Source organism: Sphaerodactylus townsendi, linkage group LG15 (assembly GCF_021028975.2).
Source record: "Sphaerodactylus townsendi isolate TG3544 linkage group LG15, MPM_Stown_v2.3, whole genome shotgun sequence".
NCBI classification, from domain to species: Eukaryota; Metazoa; Chordata; class Lepidosauria; order Squamata; family Sphaerodactylidae; genus Sphaerodactylus; species Sphaerodactylus townsendi.
This window is the reverse complement of record NC_059439.1, coordinates 2661156-2675732: the sequence shown is the minus strand read 5'-3', so window position 1 is coordinate 2675732 and position 14577 is coordinate 2661156. Positions and strand designations below refer to the sequence as shown.

Here is a 14577-nt window from a genome sequence, read left to right as displayed (position 1 = left end):
AGAACCCTTCCGTAAACAAAGATACCTTTTGCTGCCTCTGGAAACTTAACACACTTGGCACAAAGACACACTTCAGTGATCCAGTTGCCACCACGGAAGAAAGCGTGTCTCACGAGGTCACCTAACTTATCTCGGGTCATGGTGACCCAGGAAGTAGTCCTTTTCTGAGGCTGCCATTGGGCAGGCTCCTGCTAATGCTCTGGTCACAGACCGCCACGGCTTTCAGAGGTCTTCATCAGCACTCTGAGTTAAGCCCAGAAGCAAGCTGGCAAATAACTCCTTTAGAGCACCGACGAAAGAGGGGCTCTGTAATTTTTACTAGGCAATAATCTTATTGCTACAGTTTGAACCAGTTGAAGCTTCTGGCCAGTCTGCAGAGGCTCAGCATTTTCAGTTATTGGCTGGCAGCACGCTTCTTCTGCATTCCTTCCAGAGCAGTGATACTTGGTGGCTCAGGAGCGCCAGTGCCTCTTTGACATGCTATCTGTGGCCTATCCTTCCTGTGTTCCAGAGAAGTAGCCAAGATGGCTGCCAGGTGGTGCCTGCAGGTGGCAGGTGACTCCTTAAAACCACTACCTCCACAGCAACCGCCAGCACCTGCAAGAACACCCTGGGCACACTGGGGTGCTGGCTTAACTCCCCTGCCCCCGCAGCCAACGGGTCCTTTTCCAACCCTGCCTGACCTGCTGTGCCTCATGCAGAGGAGAGAGCAGGAAGGCCAAGAGGGAAGCCGTCCCCCAAACTCCAGACTCACCAGGGCTGGCTGAGGTTGGACAGTGGTGGAAAGAGACATTCCTGCATGCTCAGAGACTATCTGGTAATTTATCAGTACCGTATATACTCGTGTATAAGTCGAGTTTTTCAGCACATTTTTGTGCTGAAAAAGCCCCCCTCGACTTATACACGAGTCAGCTGTATTTTAAAAAATATTTTAGGGTTTTTACTTTGTCGGCCACCAGGGGGCGCAGTTTTTAGGTTAGCAGCACCAAAATTTCAGGATATCATCAGGTGACACTCCTGATGATACCACCCATGTTTGGTAAAGTTTGGTTCAAGGGGTCCAAAGTTATGGACCCCCAAAAGAGGGTGCCCCCATCCCCCATTATTTCCAATGGGAGCTAATAGTAGATGGGGCTACATTTTGAAGGTCCATAACTTTGGACCCGCTGAACCAAACCTGAGTGGTATCATCAGGAGGGTCTCCTAAAGATACTCTGAGATGTTGCTACAGCTAACATAAACATTCCTCCCCTGACCAAAAATCCAGTTTTGAAGGATTTTAACTCTTGTGTTTTAACTTGGTTGCTGGTTGAGCTAAGGTTTTTGTACTTTTAAAATTATTGTTGAGACCATATTGTTCTTGTTGACCCTCTTTTCCACTTACAGAGTTAGTTTACTGTTTTTCTTTGAAATAAATATTCAAAAACATTTAACCTACTGATGCCTCAATTAATGTAATTTTATTGGTATCTATTTTTATTGTTGACATTTACCAGTAGCTGCTGCATTTCCCACCCTCAACTTATACGCGAGTCAATAAGTTTTCCCAGTTTTTTTGTGGTAAAATTTTTTTGTGGTAAAATTAGGTGCCTCGACTTGTATGCGGGTTGACTTATAACGAGTATATACGGTACTTAATTTAAACAGCTATTATCTTACAGCGCTGTACATGTGGGTGTGTGGTGGGATGGCACGCGGGGCGCACCGCAGCCACGAGGCTCTTTGCGCTTCTAGTAACTGTGAATGCAGATCTCCATGAGCAGCAGGGCGAGCACTGTGTTTGGGAGTTCCCAAGGCCCCCTGCTGAAGAATCCAGGACTGCTCTTTTTCCTGCCCCGCTCAGTCCCCATCCCAGCCTTTCTCCCGACTTCCTCGCTCATGGAGGAAAGGCACAGAGCCCGAGGGGTGAGAAATTGACCTTGGGCTAAAATGTTGTTTATACAGAAAAGTTGCCAAGAATTTGGAAAATGAAACAGTCACAAAATGGGGAGAGGATGTTTCTGGACTGTCTGAGAGAAAAGTCTGAGTACTCTGCGGAGGGTTTTTTTTGGGGGGGGGGGGAGAGAAAATAATCTCGAGGATTCCTGCCTCGTCCCGTGCACTGCTGGAGCATGGGACCCATGGATTCAGACCCATGGATTCTCTTTTTGAGGTATCTCCAAGGGGGATGGAAGGCACACAACACCCCCCTACCCTTTTCCCCCCAGGTTCCTCAGCTTCCAGTCAGTCTAGGACCGTGGTGGCGAACCTATGGCACTCCAGATGTTCATGGACTACAATTCCCATCAGTCCCTGCCAGCATGGCCAATTGGTTCGCAACCACATGTCTGAGAGATGCAGGGGGCAGGCAGCCTCTCATCTGGAGCACCTTCCTTATGAGGAGAGGCTGCAGCGTTTGGGACTCTTTCGTTTGGAGAGGAGACGTCTGAGGGGGATATGATTGAAGTCTATAAAATCATGCATGGGGTAGAAAATGTTGACAGAGAGAAATTTTTCTCTCTTTCTCACAATACTAGAACCAGGGGGCATCCATTGAAAATGCTGGGGGGAAGAATTAGGACTAATAAAAGGAAACACTTCTTCACGCAACGTGTGATTGGTGTTTGGAATATGCTGCCACAGGAGATGGTGATGGCCACTCACCTGGATAGCTTTAAAAGGGGCTTGGACAGATTTATGGAGGAGAAGTTGATCTAAGACTGCCAATCTTTATCCTCCTTGATCTCAGATTGCAAATGCCTTAGCAGAGCAGGTGCTCAGGAGCAGCAGCAGCAGAAGGCCATTGCTTTCACCTCCTGCACGTGAGCTCCCAAAGGCACCTGGTGGGCCACTGCGAGTAGCAGAGTGCTGGACTAGATGGACTCTGGTCTAATCCAGCAGGCTACTTCTTATGTTCTCTCTTCATTTATACAATTCATGCAGAAGTTTCAACACTGTTTCTCCAGATCAAAACAAAGACCTGGGATTTCTCACTCATTACTGGGGACAATATCTTAGCATATCTGACCCATTACTTAGTTCACTTATAGAACTGTACTTTCCTAATTTTTCAGCATCCCAATACTGAAAAATCTGCACTGGCTGCCAATCTGTCTCTGGGCCCTGGTTCTTACCTTTCCAGGCCAAATGGCTTAGGATCAGGCTAACTCCCTCCACGCTGGCCAGCCCATCTGTCAAGATCTGCCTCTCAGGCCCTGCTCTCTGTGCTCCGGCCTTCAGAGCTGAGATAGGTGGCAGCCAGAGGCAGGGGCTTTTCAGTAGTGGCACTCTGCTTGTGGATTGCGCTCCACAGCTTTCTTTCAGGCATCAGACTCAGCTGTTTCTGATCACCAGGTTTTTAATGAAGAGGTGAATGTTTTTTTAACACTGGCAATACTGGAAGCTGTTGTGGGAAGCTGTGTGTGGTCTTTTTTACGGTCTGCTTTTATGCTGGGCTGGGCTTTTTTAATGCTGAATTTTAATTCGTATCTTCTAATGCTTCGCTTTTGTTGTTTTTTATTTTGTAAGTCACCTCAGGCGGGTTCCTGTAAAAGAGGCATAAATAACTGGATCTGCTGTTTCATGTTGCACTTTCCTAGGCGAGACCTGATTTTTATATTAATCCTACTTTGCCTTTCTACCCAGTTGGGAATGGTCTTTACTCGTTCTGAATGGATGGGATTTGCTCTTTTGACTGGAACTTGTTTCAAACTCGCCTTTCTCTGCAATCTCTTCTGCACTATTGATTGTCTTTTGTTTGCAGTTTCCAGGATAAGTGTATTTCCCTGATGGACGAACACTTCATGCACCCGATGAAGCCAGCTCTGACTCACAGAAATTCTGCTGGAATAAACCGTCTCGGCCTTTAAGATGCCCCTGGACTTCCTTTTCTTTTGCTCCGAGAGAGGTCACGGGACCCTGCTATCTCCATTGATTTGTGAACCTTTGGCTCGAATGGATTATGGACTGTTTAGCAGTTCCACCTGCCAGCATGGCCAATTGGCCATGCTGGCAGGGGCTGATGGGAATTGTAGTCCATAACATCTGGAGTGCCAAAGGTTCGCCACCATGGGACTAACTGGAAGATGGTCTCTTAAGTGGATGTTAACAGCACTACTTGCTCTATCTCAGCATCTCTGCCTTCCTTCCCTACGTTCTGCACGGCTGCTTTACTGAGGTGCACTGACTGAGCCTGTAAAGTGCAGCGTAAAGCATTCTTTGTGGGCATCTCTCCCCTAGAACAGGGATGGCCAACCTATGGTGCTCCAGATGTTCATAAACTACAATTGGCCATGCCGGCAGGGGCTGATGGGAATCGTAGTCCATGAACATCTGGAGTACCGTAGGTTCGCCACCACTGGCCTATCTGGTGGGAGCGCTTTTAGGCCTTCCTCCTTGTTCCCAACCCACCACCAAGGCCTCCTTCTGCCCCCTTCCCCAAACCAGTGCACTGAGAGAAACGGTCAGGTCCGTTTGTCCCTCAAAGGAGAAACCACAGAGCTCTCTGCCTCACAAAAGTAACATCCACCATCGCCCTGCCTTTCCCGGGTCTCCTCTGGTGACAAATGGAACGCAGGAGTCCCTTCCTTCCAGGCTCCTTAGCTGAGTCTGGGCCCAGCTGGGTTCCATTAATTCAGAGACAGGGTGGGATGTCTGTGGGTAGCCAGACACAATCCTTTCCTCCTTTATCTCTCAGATATTTGCCAGCAAAGAGGCCCAACCTGTGGGGCGGGGGGGGGGGGAGCACCTGAACAGACCAGGGCTCAGCCCCAGCACCGACACTCAGGGCCAGAAACCAATTCGAAAACACGCAAAGCGTTCGTAAAAGACAGTCTCAGAACATGCACAGAGCGCACCCCAGCACCTGCAACCCCCCTCGTGCATCTGGAGTTCATCGGGAACATTTGTACAGGAAAGGAAGCGCCGCAGGCACACAAGTCCCGGCCCGTTTGGCTCCAGCCATCAGGTCCCACATTTGGGCAAATGCCTTCCCCGGGGTGAAACCCCAAAGACCCTCATCAGGCAAACCTTGCCCCGAAGCAGAACTGGAACCCAGGTCCTGCCGCGAACGACCGTCAGAAACACAGAGCAGCAGCCCCTGACGGAAACAGCCAGCCCCCCCCCCCCCCCAACCAGGAGAGGGGCCATGGCTGAGGGAACTGCCCTCCATCGGGCTTTTTGGAAACAGCCAATAGGAGGCCAGAAAGTGGGGGCCCAGCCCAGCATCAAGGGAGGGGGAAGATGGAAGGGTGGGGAGGGGAGGGGGCTGCTGTTTTCTGGATTCCAGAAGGGTCGGGCAGATTCACCGGGAACAAGACCCTCAAGCGAACCTGACGTGCGAAGCTGCCCCACCCTCACCTTTCAGAACTGCTGCTGGCCCGGCAAGGCTGAGTGCGCTTCACCTGTGCGGCTGGTGCCTGAAGGGGGAAGGGAGAGAGAAACATGTCAGCAGCACTTGGGGGAGAGGACGGGGCAGGAGCCAGGCTGGGGACGGGGCCTTGAGGCGGGCAGTGGAGGGACACGCTCCCACCTCGCGGGTCCCCGGCCTGCAGCATCACGGTTTCCATACTGGAAAGCAAGAGGAGAATCTCACGGGGCTACAGTGAGCAGCAGTGGCGTGGGAGGTTAAGAGCTCGTGTATCTAATCTGGAGGAACCGGGTTTGATTCCCAGCTCTGCCGCCTGAGCTGTGGAGGCTTATCTGGGGAATTCGGATTAGCCTGTGCACTCCCACACACGCCAGCTGGGTGACCTTGGGCTAGTCACAGCTTCTCGGAGCTCTCTCAGCCCCACCCGCCTCACAGGGTGTTTGTTGTGAGTGGGGAAGGGCAAGGAGATTGTCAGCCCCTTTGAGTCTCCTGCAGGAGAGAAAGGGGGGATAGAAATCTAAACTCTTCTTCTTCTTCTTCTACGGGCAGCCACCCAGGGCAACGTGTTATCAGTTTGACACTTCCTCAGGCTATCCATTAAGGTTGTGGGCCCCTCCCAGTCCACTGCCTTGCTAGACAACCCCCACCCCCAACATACAAGTTGTAACAGCTGAACAGACTCCCGTATCTATCCTCGGCTGACCTCCGTGTGGAGCTCCAGACCGCATGCAGAATTGCACAAGAGCATTGCTGAGTAAGGCGCAAGGAAACAAAAGTCCCGTTGTCTCGGAGACTTCCTGCTGCTGCTGCAAGTATGAGGGAGAGAGGATATAAGGGAAGGGGCCAGGCCCCGCAGATGGCAAGAGAAGCCCCCCAGGCCCTGAGAAACTAGCCCGGCAAACGTTGCAATGGAACTGGAGACGCAGCACAACTGCCACAGAGGGAAGGGACCCAATTTCCCTGCACTGACCCTCCCCCAAGTACAAAAAACCCACCAGGCAGGCCTTGTTTGGGGAGAGGGGGAGCAAAGGAGAGTCTAAATATAAAGCCGCTGGGGGATATGGGGGGGGTGCGTAACAGGTACTGAGGAATGGACAGGTGCCAAATGACCTGTGGCATTAGAACACCTGCTATCAACCCAGCACAAGTTGGCACTGGCTGTCACAGTCCTGCCAGGGCAGCGGGAGGGAGGCAGACAATGATCTTTCCATGCCCTGCGGGTAAAGCGGCGGCCAGAGACGAAGCTAAGAAGGACGTCAAAACAGATCTCTCAAGTGACGTTTCCTCGCACTGCTTTAAAAACCCTCAATCTTGGCTCTCTTAACTTAACCTGAGCCCTCCGGGGGAGGGCAATCTATAAACCTAATAAATAAATAAATAAATATTTTTTTAAAAAAATCTCTCTGGATGATGAGTGCTGCTACGTTTAGGAAAAACAAAGAAGGCACAATACCCTGTTTCCCCGAAAATAAGACAGTGCCTTATATTAATTTTTTGCTCCCAAAGATGTGCTGTGTCTTATTGTCAGAGGATGTCTCATTTTTCCGCTCCACAGCTGCATGCTCTGGTCGACGGGCATGCTTCCAAACAAAAACTTTGCTACGTCTTACTTTCGGGGGATGCTTTATATTTAGCACTTCAGCAAAACCTCTACTAGGTCTTATTTTCAGGGGATGTCTTCTTTTCGGGGAAACAGGGTATCATTCTCTTAAAAGCTGGGCAAAAAGTTTTAGAAATTAGTCTTGAGACGAATCCTTAAAAATTCAAGTTGTGAAACTATTTGGGAATCGCTGCCTGTATTTCAGGCCGCCCCAAATTCAGCTGATTTTGAGTGGGTGTGGAATTTTTGCTCCAGCCTGCCCTGTGATTAATCATTGCTTACTTCTGAGACAGCTACAGGTCTGACTCACTTGCTGATATGCAGTGGCGCAGAAACACACATCTACAGAAAATAGAGATGGGAAGTCCGGGGTGGTGGTGGTGGAAAACTTTGGGGAAGAGGTTTTTCCCATCCCCCCACAATGTAACTATATGCAATTTTTCCAATAGAAAAATTTAAAAAATTGGGGCAACATTTTTCAAACTGAAAATGAATAGAATTTTTAAAAAGTTTAGAAGAACTTGGGGAATACTGGGGGGGAAAGTTTGGTATTTTCTTTCATTTCTATAAGTGAAAAAAAAAATCTTACAAAGTATTTCACTCATCCCTGATATACAGCCGAAAGACTTCCTAAATGTTTCCACTGTAAAAAAAAAAAAATAGGGAAATGTGGGGGATCACAAGAACATTTATTTCAATTTATTTCTTTTTAAAAACACCCAGGAAAAAAGAATGGGGTGGAGGGGACTTAAAATTCAGCAACTAAATGAAATGTTAATAAACAAACATATAACAGTGGTGGCAGATCTACACAAACGCTTCTGTAAACAGTAGCCAAATATCTAAAAACAAGTCCATAACCCACTGATGTCTATATGCCACAATTTCAAAAATGGATAAAGATCTAAGCCGTTCGCGGTCTCGGACCTGCATACCTGAGGGACCGCCTCTCCCCATATTGCCCCGGTAGGCCCCTCGGAGGAGGACCTACTCATGATCCCTGGCCCAAAAATTATCAGGCTGGCCTCGACGAGGGGCAGGGCCTTTTCAGCCCTGGCCCCTACCTGGTGGAACAGGCTCCCTTGGGAGACCAGGGCCCTGCAGGACTTACAGAGTTTCTGCAGGGCCTGCAAGACGGACCTGTTCTGCCAGGCATTTGGCCAGCCTGGTTAAAAATACATCTACCGTGTCATCTGGCCTCCTGTGGGCACAAGGTGGGGGAGGGGGGTAGCCAGACGCCATCCACATTTTTAAATGGGTTCTGTTTTTATGCAATTAATATTTAAATTATGTTTTAATGTATGTTTTAACCTTGTTGTAAACCGCCCTGAGACCTCAGGGGGAGGGCGGTATATACAACTAATAAAAATAAATAAATAAATAAATAAATAAGATCTTAAATTCACTGATTCAGCAGCCGGGCTTTTATCTTTCCAATGTGTAATACAGTCTTTTAGCTGCATTAAAGGTACGGAGGGCCCATTTTTGATGACCATCAATTAGCCTCTAAGTGACAGGAAAACAGTTTAAAAGTACATAAGCGTCCTTAAAAATCAATGGACATTACAATACAAAACTAATATAAGTAATAACTTTGTCTCCAAAAAGCCAAATGACACTGGCAACGCATATGTCTAAGAGATGTGTTGAATTACCACACCACAGACACTGTACTTAATCCTTTGCTAAAGGGTTACTGCGGTATCCAGTGTATCCTAAATATAATTTTTGCTGAACAAGTCTCAACTGTAGATCCAGGGAGAGAGCAGGTATTGTCTTTAAGACCATATCCTGTTCCTTTGCAAGAAAAAAAAGGACAACTCCATATACCATTCATTCCTGAGACTTTGCACATTATATATATTAACCAACCTCACATACTTATAAACAAAGATTGAATGTTTTGTTTTCTGCCTTGATTCACTTAGAGTTTCCAGAAGCAAGGGGGACTCTGAGACACTTAAGTTGCTGATTAGATATCAGCAAATGTTGGGATGGTTAAGTACTGGCATCCTACAGAATCTAGACCATCAGATGAAGAAGGAGGAGGAGGAGGAGGAGTTTGGATGTATATCCCCCCTTTCTCTCCTGTAGGAGACTCAAAGGGGTTTACAATCTCCTTGCCCTTCCCCACTCACAACAAACACCCTGTGAGGTAGGTGGGGCTGAAAGAGCTGCGAGAAGCTGTGACTAGCCCAAGGTCACCCAGCTGGCGTGTGTGGGAGTGCACAGGCTAATCTGAATTCCCCAGATAAGCCTCCACAGCTCAGGCGGCAGAGCAGGGAATCAAACCCAGTTCCTCCAGATTAGATACACGAGCTCTTAACCTCCTACGCCACTGCTGATGAGAAAACGGAACCTAACTCTTATATACTGTAGACATAGACAACATTTTCAAGAATTATTTTGACAACAATTATTATGGAATAAAGTGTTTAATTGCACAGTATTCAGGAGTTCACTATTTTCCCTGTCATAAAGTTTTCAGAGTCCAAACATGATGGCTGTCTCTAATAGTGACTCTATAAGGGACTTTATGTCCAAATAATACCAGCCAACTTTTTATTTTCCTGCAGACGGCAAAAATTAAAGATCCGTGTACTACAGGTTGCAGCAGTTTGCAATTCCTCTTCAAGTACCCGGTAAACTTGTATTGTTTCTTACGGATAGTTATACTTTTGAATTCCGTAAATATGCCAAGTAGTGCAATTTTATAAGCACAAACGTCAACATTCCCTCAAATTTCTGTTTCTTGGAAAAGAGACAGGGAGGTGGAGTTTTCCCCCCCAGTTTTAACATTTCCAGAACTTTTGCATCTCTCTGCGGGTGTCTGGCTGAGGGGGCTACCTTGCCACAGGTGACTCGGGGCGGCTTTGATTAGGCAAGGGGTCCAGGGCTTACACTGAGCGGGATCAAGTGAGCCGAGCCCCTCAAAGCTGTGAATACCAGGACTCCCCGCCAGCAGATATGTAGGAGGAAGGACTTCCTCACCACTGAATAACCACAACCAAGGCCGGACTTAATCTCAGTCTGATGAGAAAGCTATCATTTCAAGGCAGGCGGAACCCCAGCATTATCCAGTTCAAAAAGAAGTACTGGGGGCGGGGGCGGGGGGGGGGTGCCTGCAGTTGGCCAAACAGCACTTCTGGGCCACATTAAAAACAGGGCCTGAGCAGACCCCCAGCTAGGGGGTGAGAAGCTTTGCCTCTAGCTCAGGGGTCCTGACCCTTTTTGAACTTGTGGGAGCACATCTTGAGTTCTGCGCGGCGGGCACAGCAACAAAATGGTTGCCACAGCATAACTACAGTAACTCAGCGCAGATCCTCGTGTTGTGGTGGCAGCTACTGCCAACGCAACATTTCAAAAATCGACACAGCCAAACAGATCCCCCACTGTCCATCAGAAGCCTACCTGGCTGCAGCCATTTCCTAAAACACTTGGCAGGTGCAGGAAAGGTGTCAGCGGGCGCCAGTGGCACTCATGGGCGCCACATTTGGGACTCCAACTTTAGTGGCTCCCCGCAGGCACTGTTTGCCCAACACACTGGCAGCGAGGTTAATCTGGCAGTGGACCCTGAGTGGTCGTCCACAAAGGAAGACTACAAGAAGACCTGGCAGCCACAAGTCCACCTGATGCAGAAACTGAGCAGGGAAACGTAGCACTTCCCCGGCCCCTAAGAATGTCTCCACTTCCTTGGCCGGGCCTCAGCCCCACTGCTGCCTGAGAAAGGGGTTGTGGTTCAGTAGCCGAGACAGACCCTCCTTGGCGTGCAGAAGGGCCCAGCCTCTCCAGTTAAAAGGCTGACGTTGAAGGCCACCTGTGAGACCCACTGGTCTTAACCTGCGCAGATAATAACACTGACTCAGCAGGAAATAACCACACCGCTCTGCCCCCGAAAGCCAAAGGACGGAGCCACCCAGCAGATTCCAAAAATAAACTGCGCTGCCGGGCGGGGAGGCTGACATTTATTTTTGGAGTCTGCAGGGTGGCTTCGTCCTTTGGCTTTCGGGGGCAGAGCGGTGTGGCTGCTACCTGATGGCGTACGCACCGGTCCCCATAATTGTGATGATTGATTCAGTACATGCAGGCCCCAAAGGGTGCCATAATTCCCGCCCATACGGCTGGGATCCACCTGCAGTCATTTACACTCATGCCGTGCAGTGGTGAGAAATCCCATCTGGCAAAAACAGGATCAGCAAAACTTTTGAAAGAGTCAGCGTGGCGTAGTGGTTAAGAAGAAGAAGAAGAGTTTGGATTTATACCCCCCCTTTCTCTCCTGCAGGAGACTCAAAGGGGCTGACAATCTCCTTGCCCTTCCCCCCTCACAACAAACACCCTGTGAGGCGGATGGGGCTGAGAGAGCTCCGAGAAGCTGTGACTAGCCCAGGGTCACCCAGCTGGCGTGTGTGGGAGTGCACAGGCTAATCTGAATTCCCCAGATAAGCCTCCACAGCTCAGGCGGCAGAGCAGGGAATCAAACCGGGTTCCTCCAGATTAGATACACGAGCTCTTAACTTCCTACGCCACAGAGAACGTAGATGCTAATCTGGAGAACAGGGTTTGATTTCTCACTCCTCCACACGGGCAGCAGACTCTTATCTGCTGAACTGGATTTGTTTCCACACTCCTACACATGACGCCTGCTGGGCGACCTCAGAACTCCCTCAGCCCCACCGACCTAGCGAGGGGTCTGTTGTGGGGAAGGGAAGGAGTTTGCATGCCGCTTTGAGACTTCTTACCGGAGAGGGAGGCGGAGTATTAAGCCAAACCACTATTCCCCTTCCCACATTCACCCCCACGGTGGTTCATAACATAACAAAACTATCACAAATTCACAAAACAAAACAACTATAAGCAAAGATTGCCATCAGCCTTCAAAGCTAGTGAGGGCAAACAATTAAAACAGCGCAGAAGAAGAAGAAGAAGAAGAAGAAGAAGAAGAAGAAGAAGAGGAGGAGGAGGAGTTTGGATTTATATCCCCCCTTTCTCTCCTGCAGGAGACTCAAAGGGGCTGACAATCTCCTTGCTCTTCCCCCCTCACAACAAACACCCTGTGAGGTGGGTGGGGCTGAGAGAGCTCCGAGAAGCTGTGACTAGCCCAAGGTCACCCAGCTGGTGTGTGTGGGAGTGCACAGGCTAATCTGAATTCCCCAGAGAAGCCTCCACAACTCAAGCGGCAGAGCTGGGAATCAAACCCGGCTCCTCCAGATCAGAGTGCACCTGAGAAAAGAGGAGAGGACGCCCACCACAAATCGAGCCCTGGCAGAGCAAACCCGGCGGGGTAAGAAGCCTCTTGCCATCCAAAGGTCACGAGAGGCTGGGCGGGAGGAAAGAGGAAGGCCTCCCTCTTGCCGGCACTTCTGCTTCCTGGTCTGAGCCAGCAGCTGCCAACATCTGCAGGGCCAGGCAGTGGCCCCGTCCTGTTCTAACAGGCAGCTGCCGCCTCCGGGAACGTGGGAGATCCCTAACCCCGGCTCCTCTGTTGCCTGCGCTGGGAGCAGACGGGGCGCTCCTCCTGGCCACGTTATGGAGGCCTTTTTAAAAAATGTTATTTCCGTTTATCATCCGCCTTTGTCACAGGGACTCCAGTTGGATCGAAGGGATCTATCAGAATGTGAGCCTGCCCCCCCCCCGCCCCATGGGAGCACACCCTCAGAGGGGCCAGGAGGTGGCCCCTGAGGCGAACTCCCGGCCGGAGTCTGGCAGCCAAGAGCTCTCTTTGCAGGGGGACGCGGTGCCCGAGGCCCTCCTCACCCGAAAACCCGCCTGGCAAAAAGAGAAGGCACTGCGCCACAGGCACAGGGAGCGCACTGCCGGGAAGAAAGACAAGCGGCGCCCCTCAGTGGGACTCTGCCATGGCACGATGTTGACCCCCTTTGGCCCCCAAGGACGGTGGGGAGCTCCCCAAGCACCAGGGGAGAAAAGCTGCCCCATTGAGCATCTGCCGGAGCAGCCCAGGGGGGCTCTGCGGCTCTGCAGTCCCCACTGCATCCAGCTGGCACGGGGGGGGGGGCCCTCTCCTTGCGTGGCTCTGAGCCAGGGGCCCTCCTGGCCTAAACCAAGTCAGCCTGGCCGGGATGGGGGTCCGGCCAGGCGGGGTCTGCAACCTGCGGCTCTCCAGATGTCCATGGACTACAGTTCCCATCAGCCCCTGTTCATATGCCCATGAACATCTGGAGAGCCGCAGGTTGCAGAATCCTAACAACCAGAAATCACCACATACACTAATAATCTATTAAGACACACAATTAAAACAGTCAAACCAGATGTTCATGGACCAATTGGCCATGCTGGCAGGGGCTGATGGGAATTGTAATCCACGGACATCTGGAGAGCCGCAGGTTGCGGACTCCTGCGCCAGGGAATGCTCAGCCCGCCCTGGCCCGAGAGCTGGTTGGAGGAGGGGCCCCCGCCGTCCTTTGGGGCTGCAGCCACCGGGAAAGGGCTGCGCAGAGTTCCCCCGCGGGTCATCCTGCGCTGCCCTCCCCCCCCCCCCGAGGGCCCGGGGACTGTGCTGGAGGAGGCGGCCCGCTCGGTGTGCCCGGCTCCGGCTGCACCGAGGGCATGGAGGGGCTGCAAAGGGCCCGGATCCGCAGCCGAGCCTGCCTCCCACAGGCAGGCCAGGAGCAGTGGAGCCCAGCCGGGGCGCCTTCCCGCGCCGGACAGCCGCCGGCGGAGGGCGCCGCCGCCTCGACGTGCCCCGTCCCGTCCGGTGGGTCCGGCCCTGCCTTGGCTGCCGGGCTGACTCAGGCGGCGGGAAGCGGCGGGGCGCGTGGGAGGCCGGGCCCGGCTCGACGGGGCGCTCGGCCGCCTCCAGCCCGCCAAAGGAGGAACGAGCCGGTGGGGGCCGCCGCCTGGGGGCCGCTGCGCCTCCGCGCCGGACAGCCCTAGGGCGGCGGACGGGCGGAGCCAGACCCACTGGTCCCGGGTGGCGGCGGCCAAGCCTCCCTCGCCCCGCCCTCCCGCAGGACCCCCGCCCTCCCCCCGTCCCGCCGTCCGTGCGCCCACCTGGCCGCCGCGCAGCTCGAAGGTCTCTCCTGGGGAGGCTTCCCGCTCGTCGCCCGCCGCGGCCTCGCCATAGTCGCGCCGGAGCAGCGTGAAGCCCTGCCTGCAGCACAGCAGCCACCACAGGGGGCCCCCGCCGCCAACGCCGCCAACGCCGCCGCCCCCCCGGAACGGCATCCCGGAGCCCGGCCACGGAGCTCGCCCGCCCGCGTCGCCGGGGCCGCCGCCTGCGCTCTGGCTGGGCCGCGGGTGGCTCGGAGCGCCCGGGAGGGCAGGGGCGGCGCTGCGGCCGGGGTGGAGGAGGAGCCGGAGGAGGAGGAGCCGCCCTGCCTCCCTGCCAGCCCAGATGGCCTCTCTCTGCCCGGGAGCCGCCCGCAGGCCTTCCTTGCCCGCCTTCTCCGGGGGATCGTGGGCCCAGCCTGGCAGCCTCGACCCACAGCCCGCTCCGTCTGCCTACCGACGGGAGATCCCGACGCCCCGGGCCGTCCCCTCTGCGGCCACAGTGGGCGAGCTGGACGGCGAGGCCGCTGCTTCCCTTACCGGCGTCGAGGACTCCCGGGGCGGCGCAGCCAGCCGAGCGACGGGGGACTCTGGGGGGGCTGGCGGTCCCGGGAGAGGGGAGGGG

The 14577-nt window shown here is 52.7% G+C and overlaps 1 protein-coding gene across 1 annotated transcript in view; it reads right to left on the bottom strand.

Moving 5' to 3' along the window:
* Positions 1 to 14216, bottom strand: part of PLEKHH3 (pleckstrin homology, MyTH4 and FERM domain containing H3) — a 35184-nt gene extending 20968 nt beyond the window's left edge. The window contains exons 1-2 of the mRNA XM_048518025.1: positions 13956 to 14216; positions 5338 to 5396 (exon numbers count right to left, since the gene is read on the bottom strand). Coding sequence (XP_048373982.1) covers positions 5338 to 5396; positions 13956 to 14129 — 233 coding nt within the window. The 5' untranslated portion in view covers positions 14130 to 14216. The remainder of the gene's footprint in view (positions 1 to 5337; positions 5397 to 13955) is intronic.
* Between the last annotated feature and the right edge of the window lie 361 nt (positions 14217 to 14577).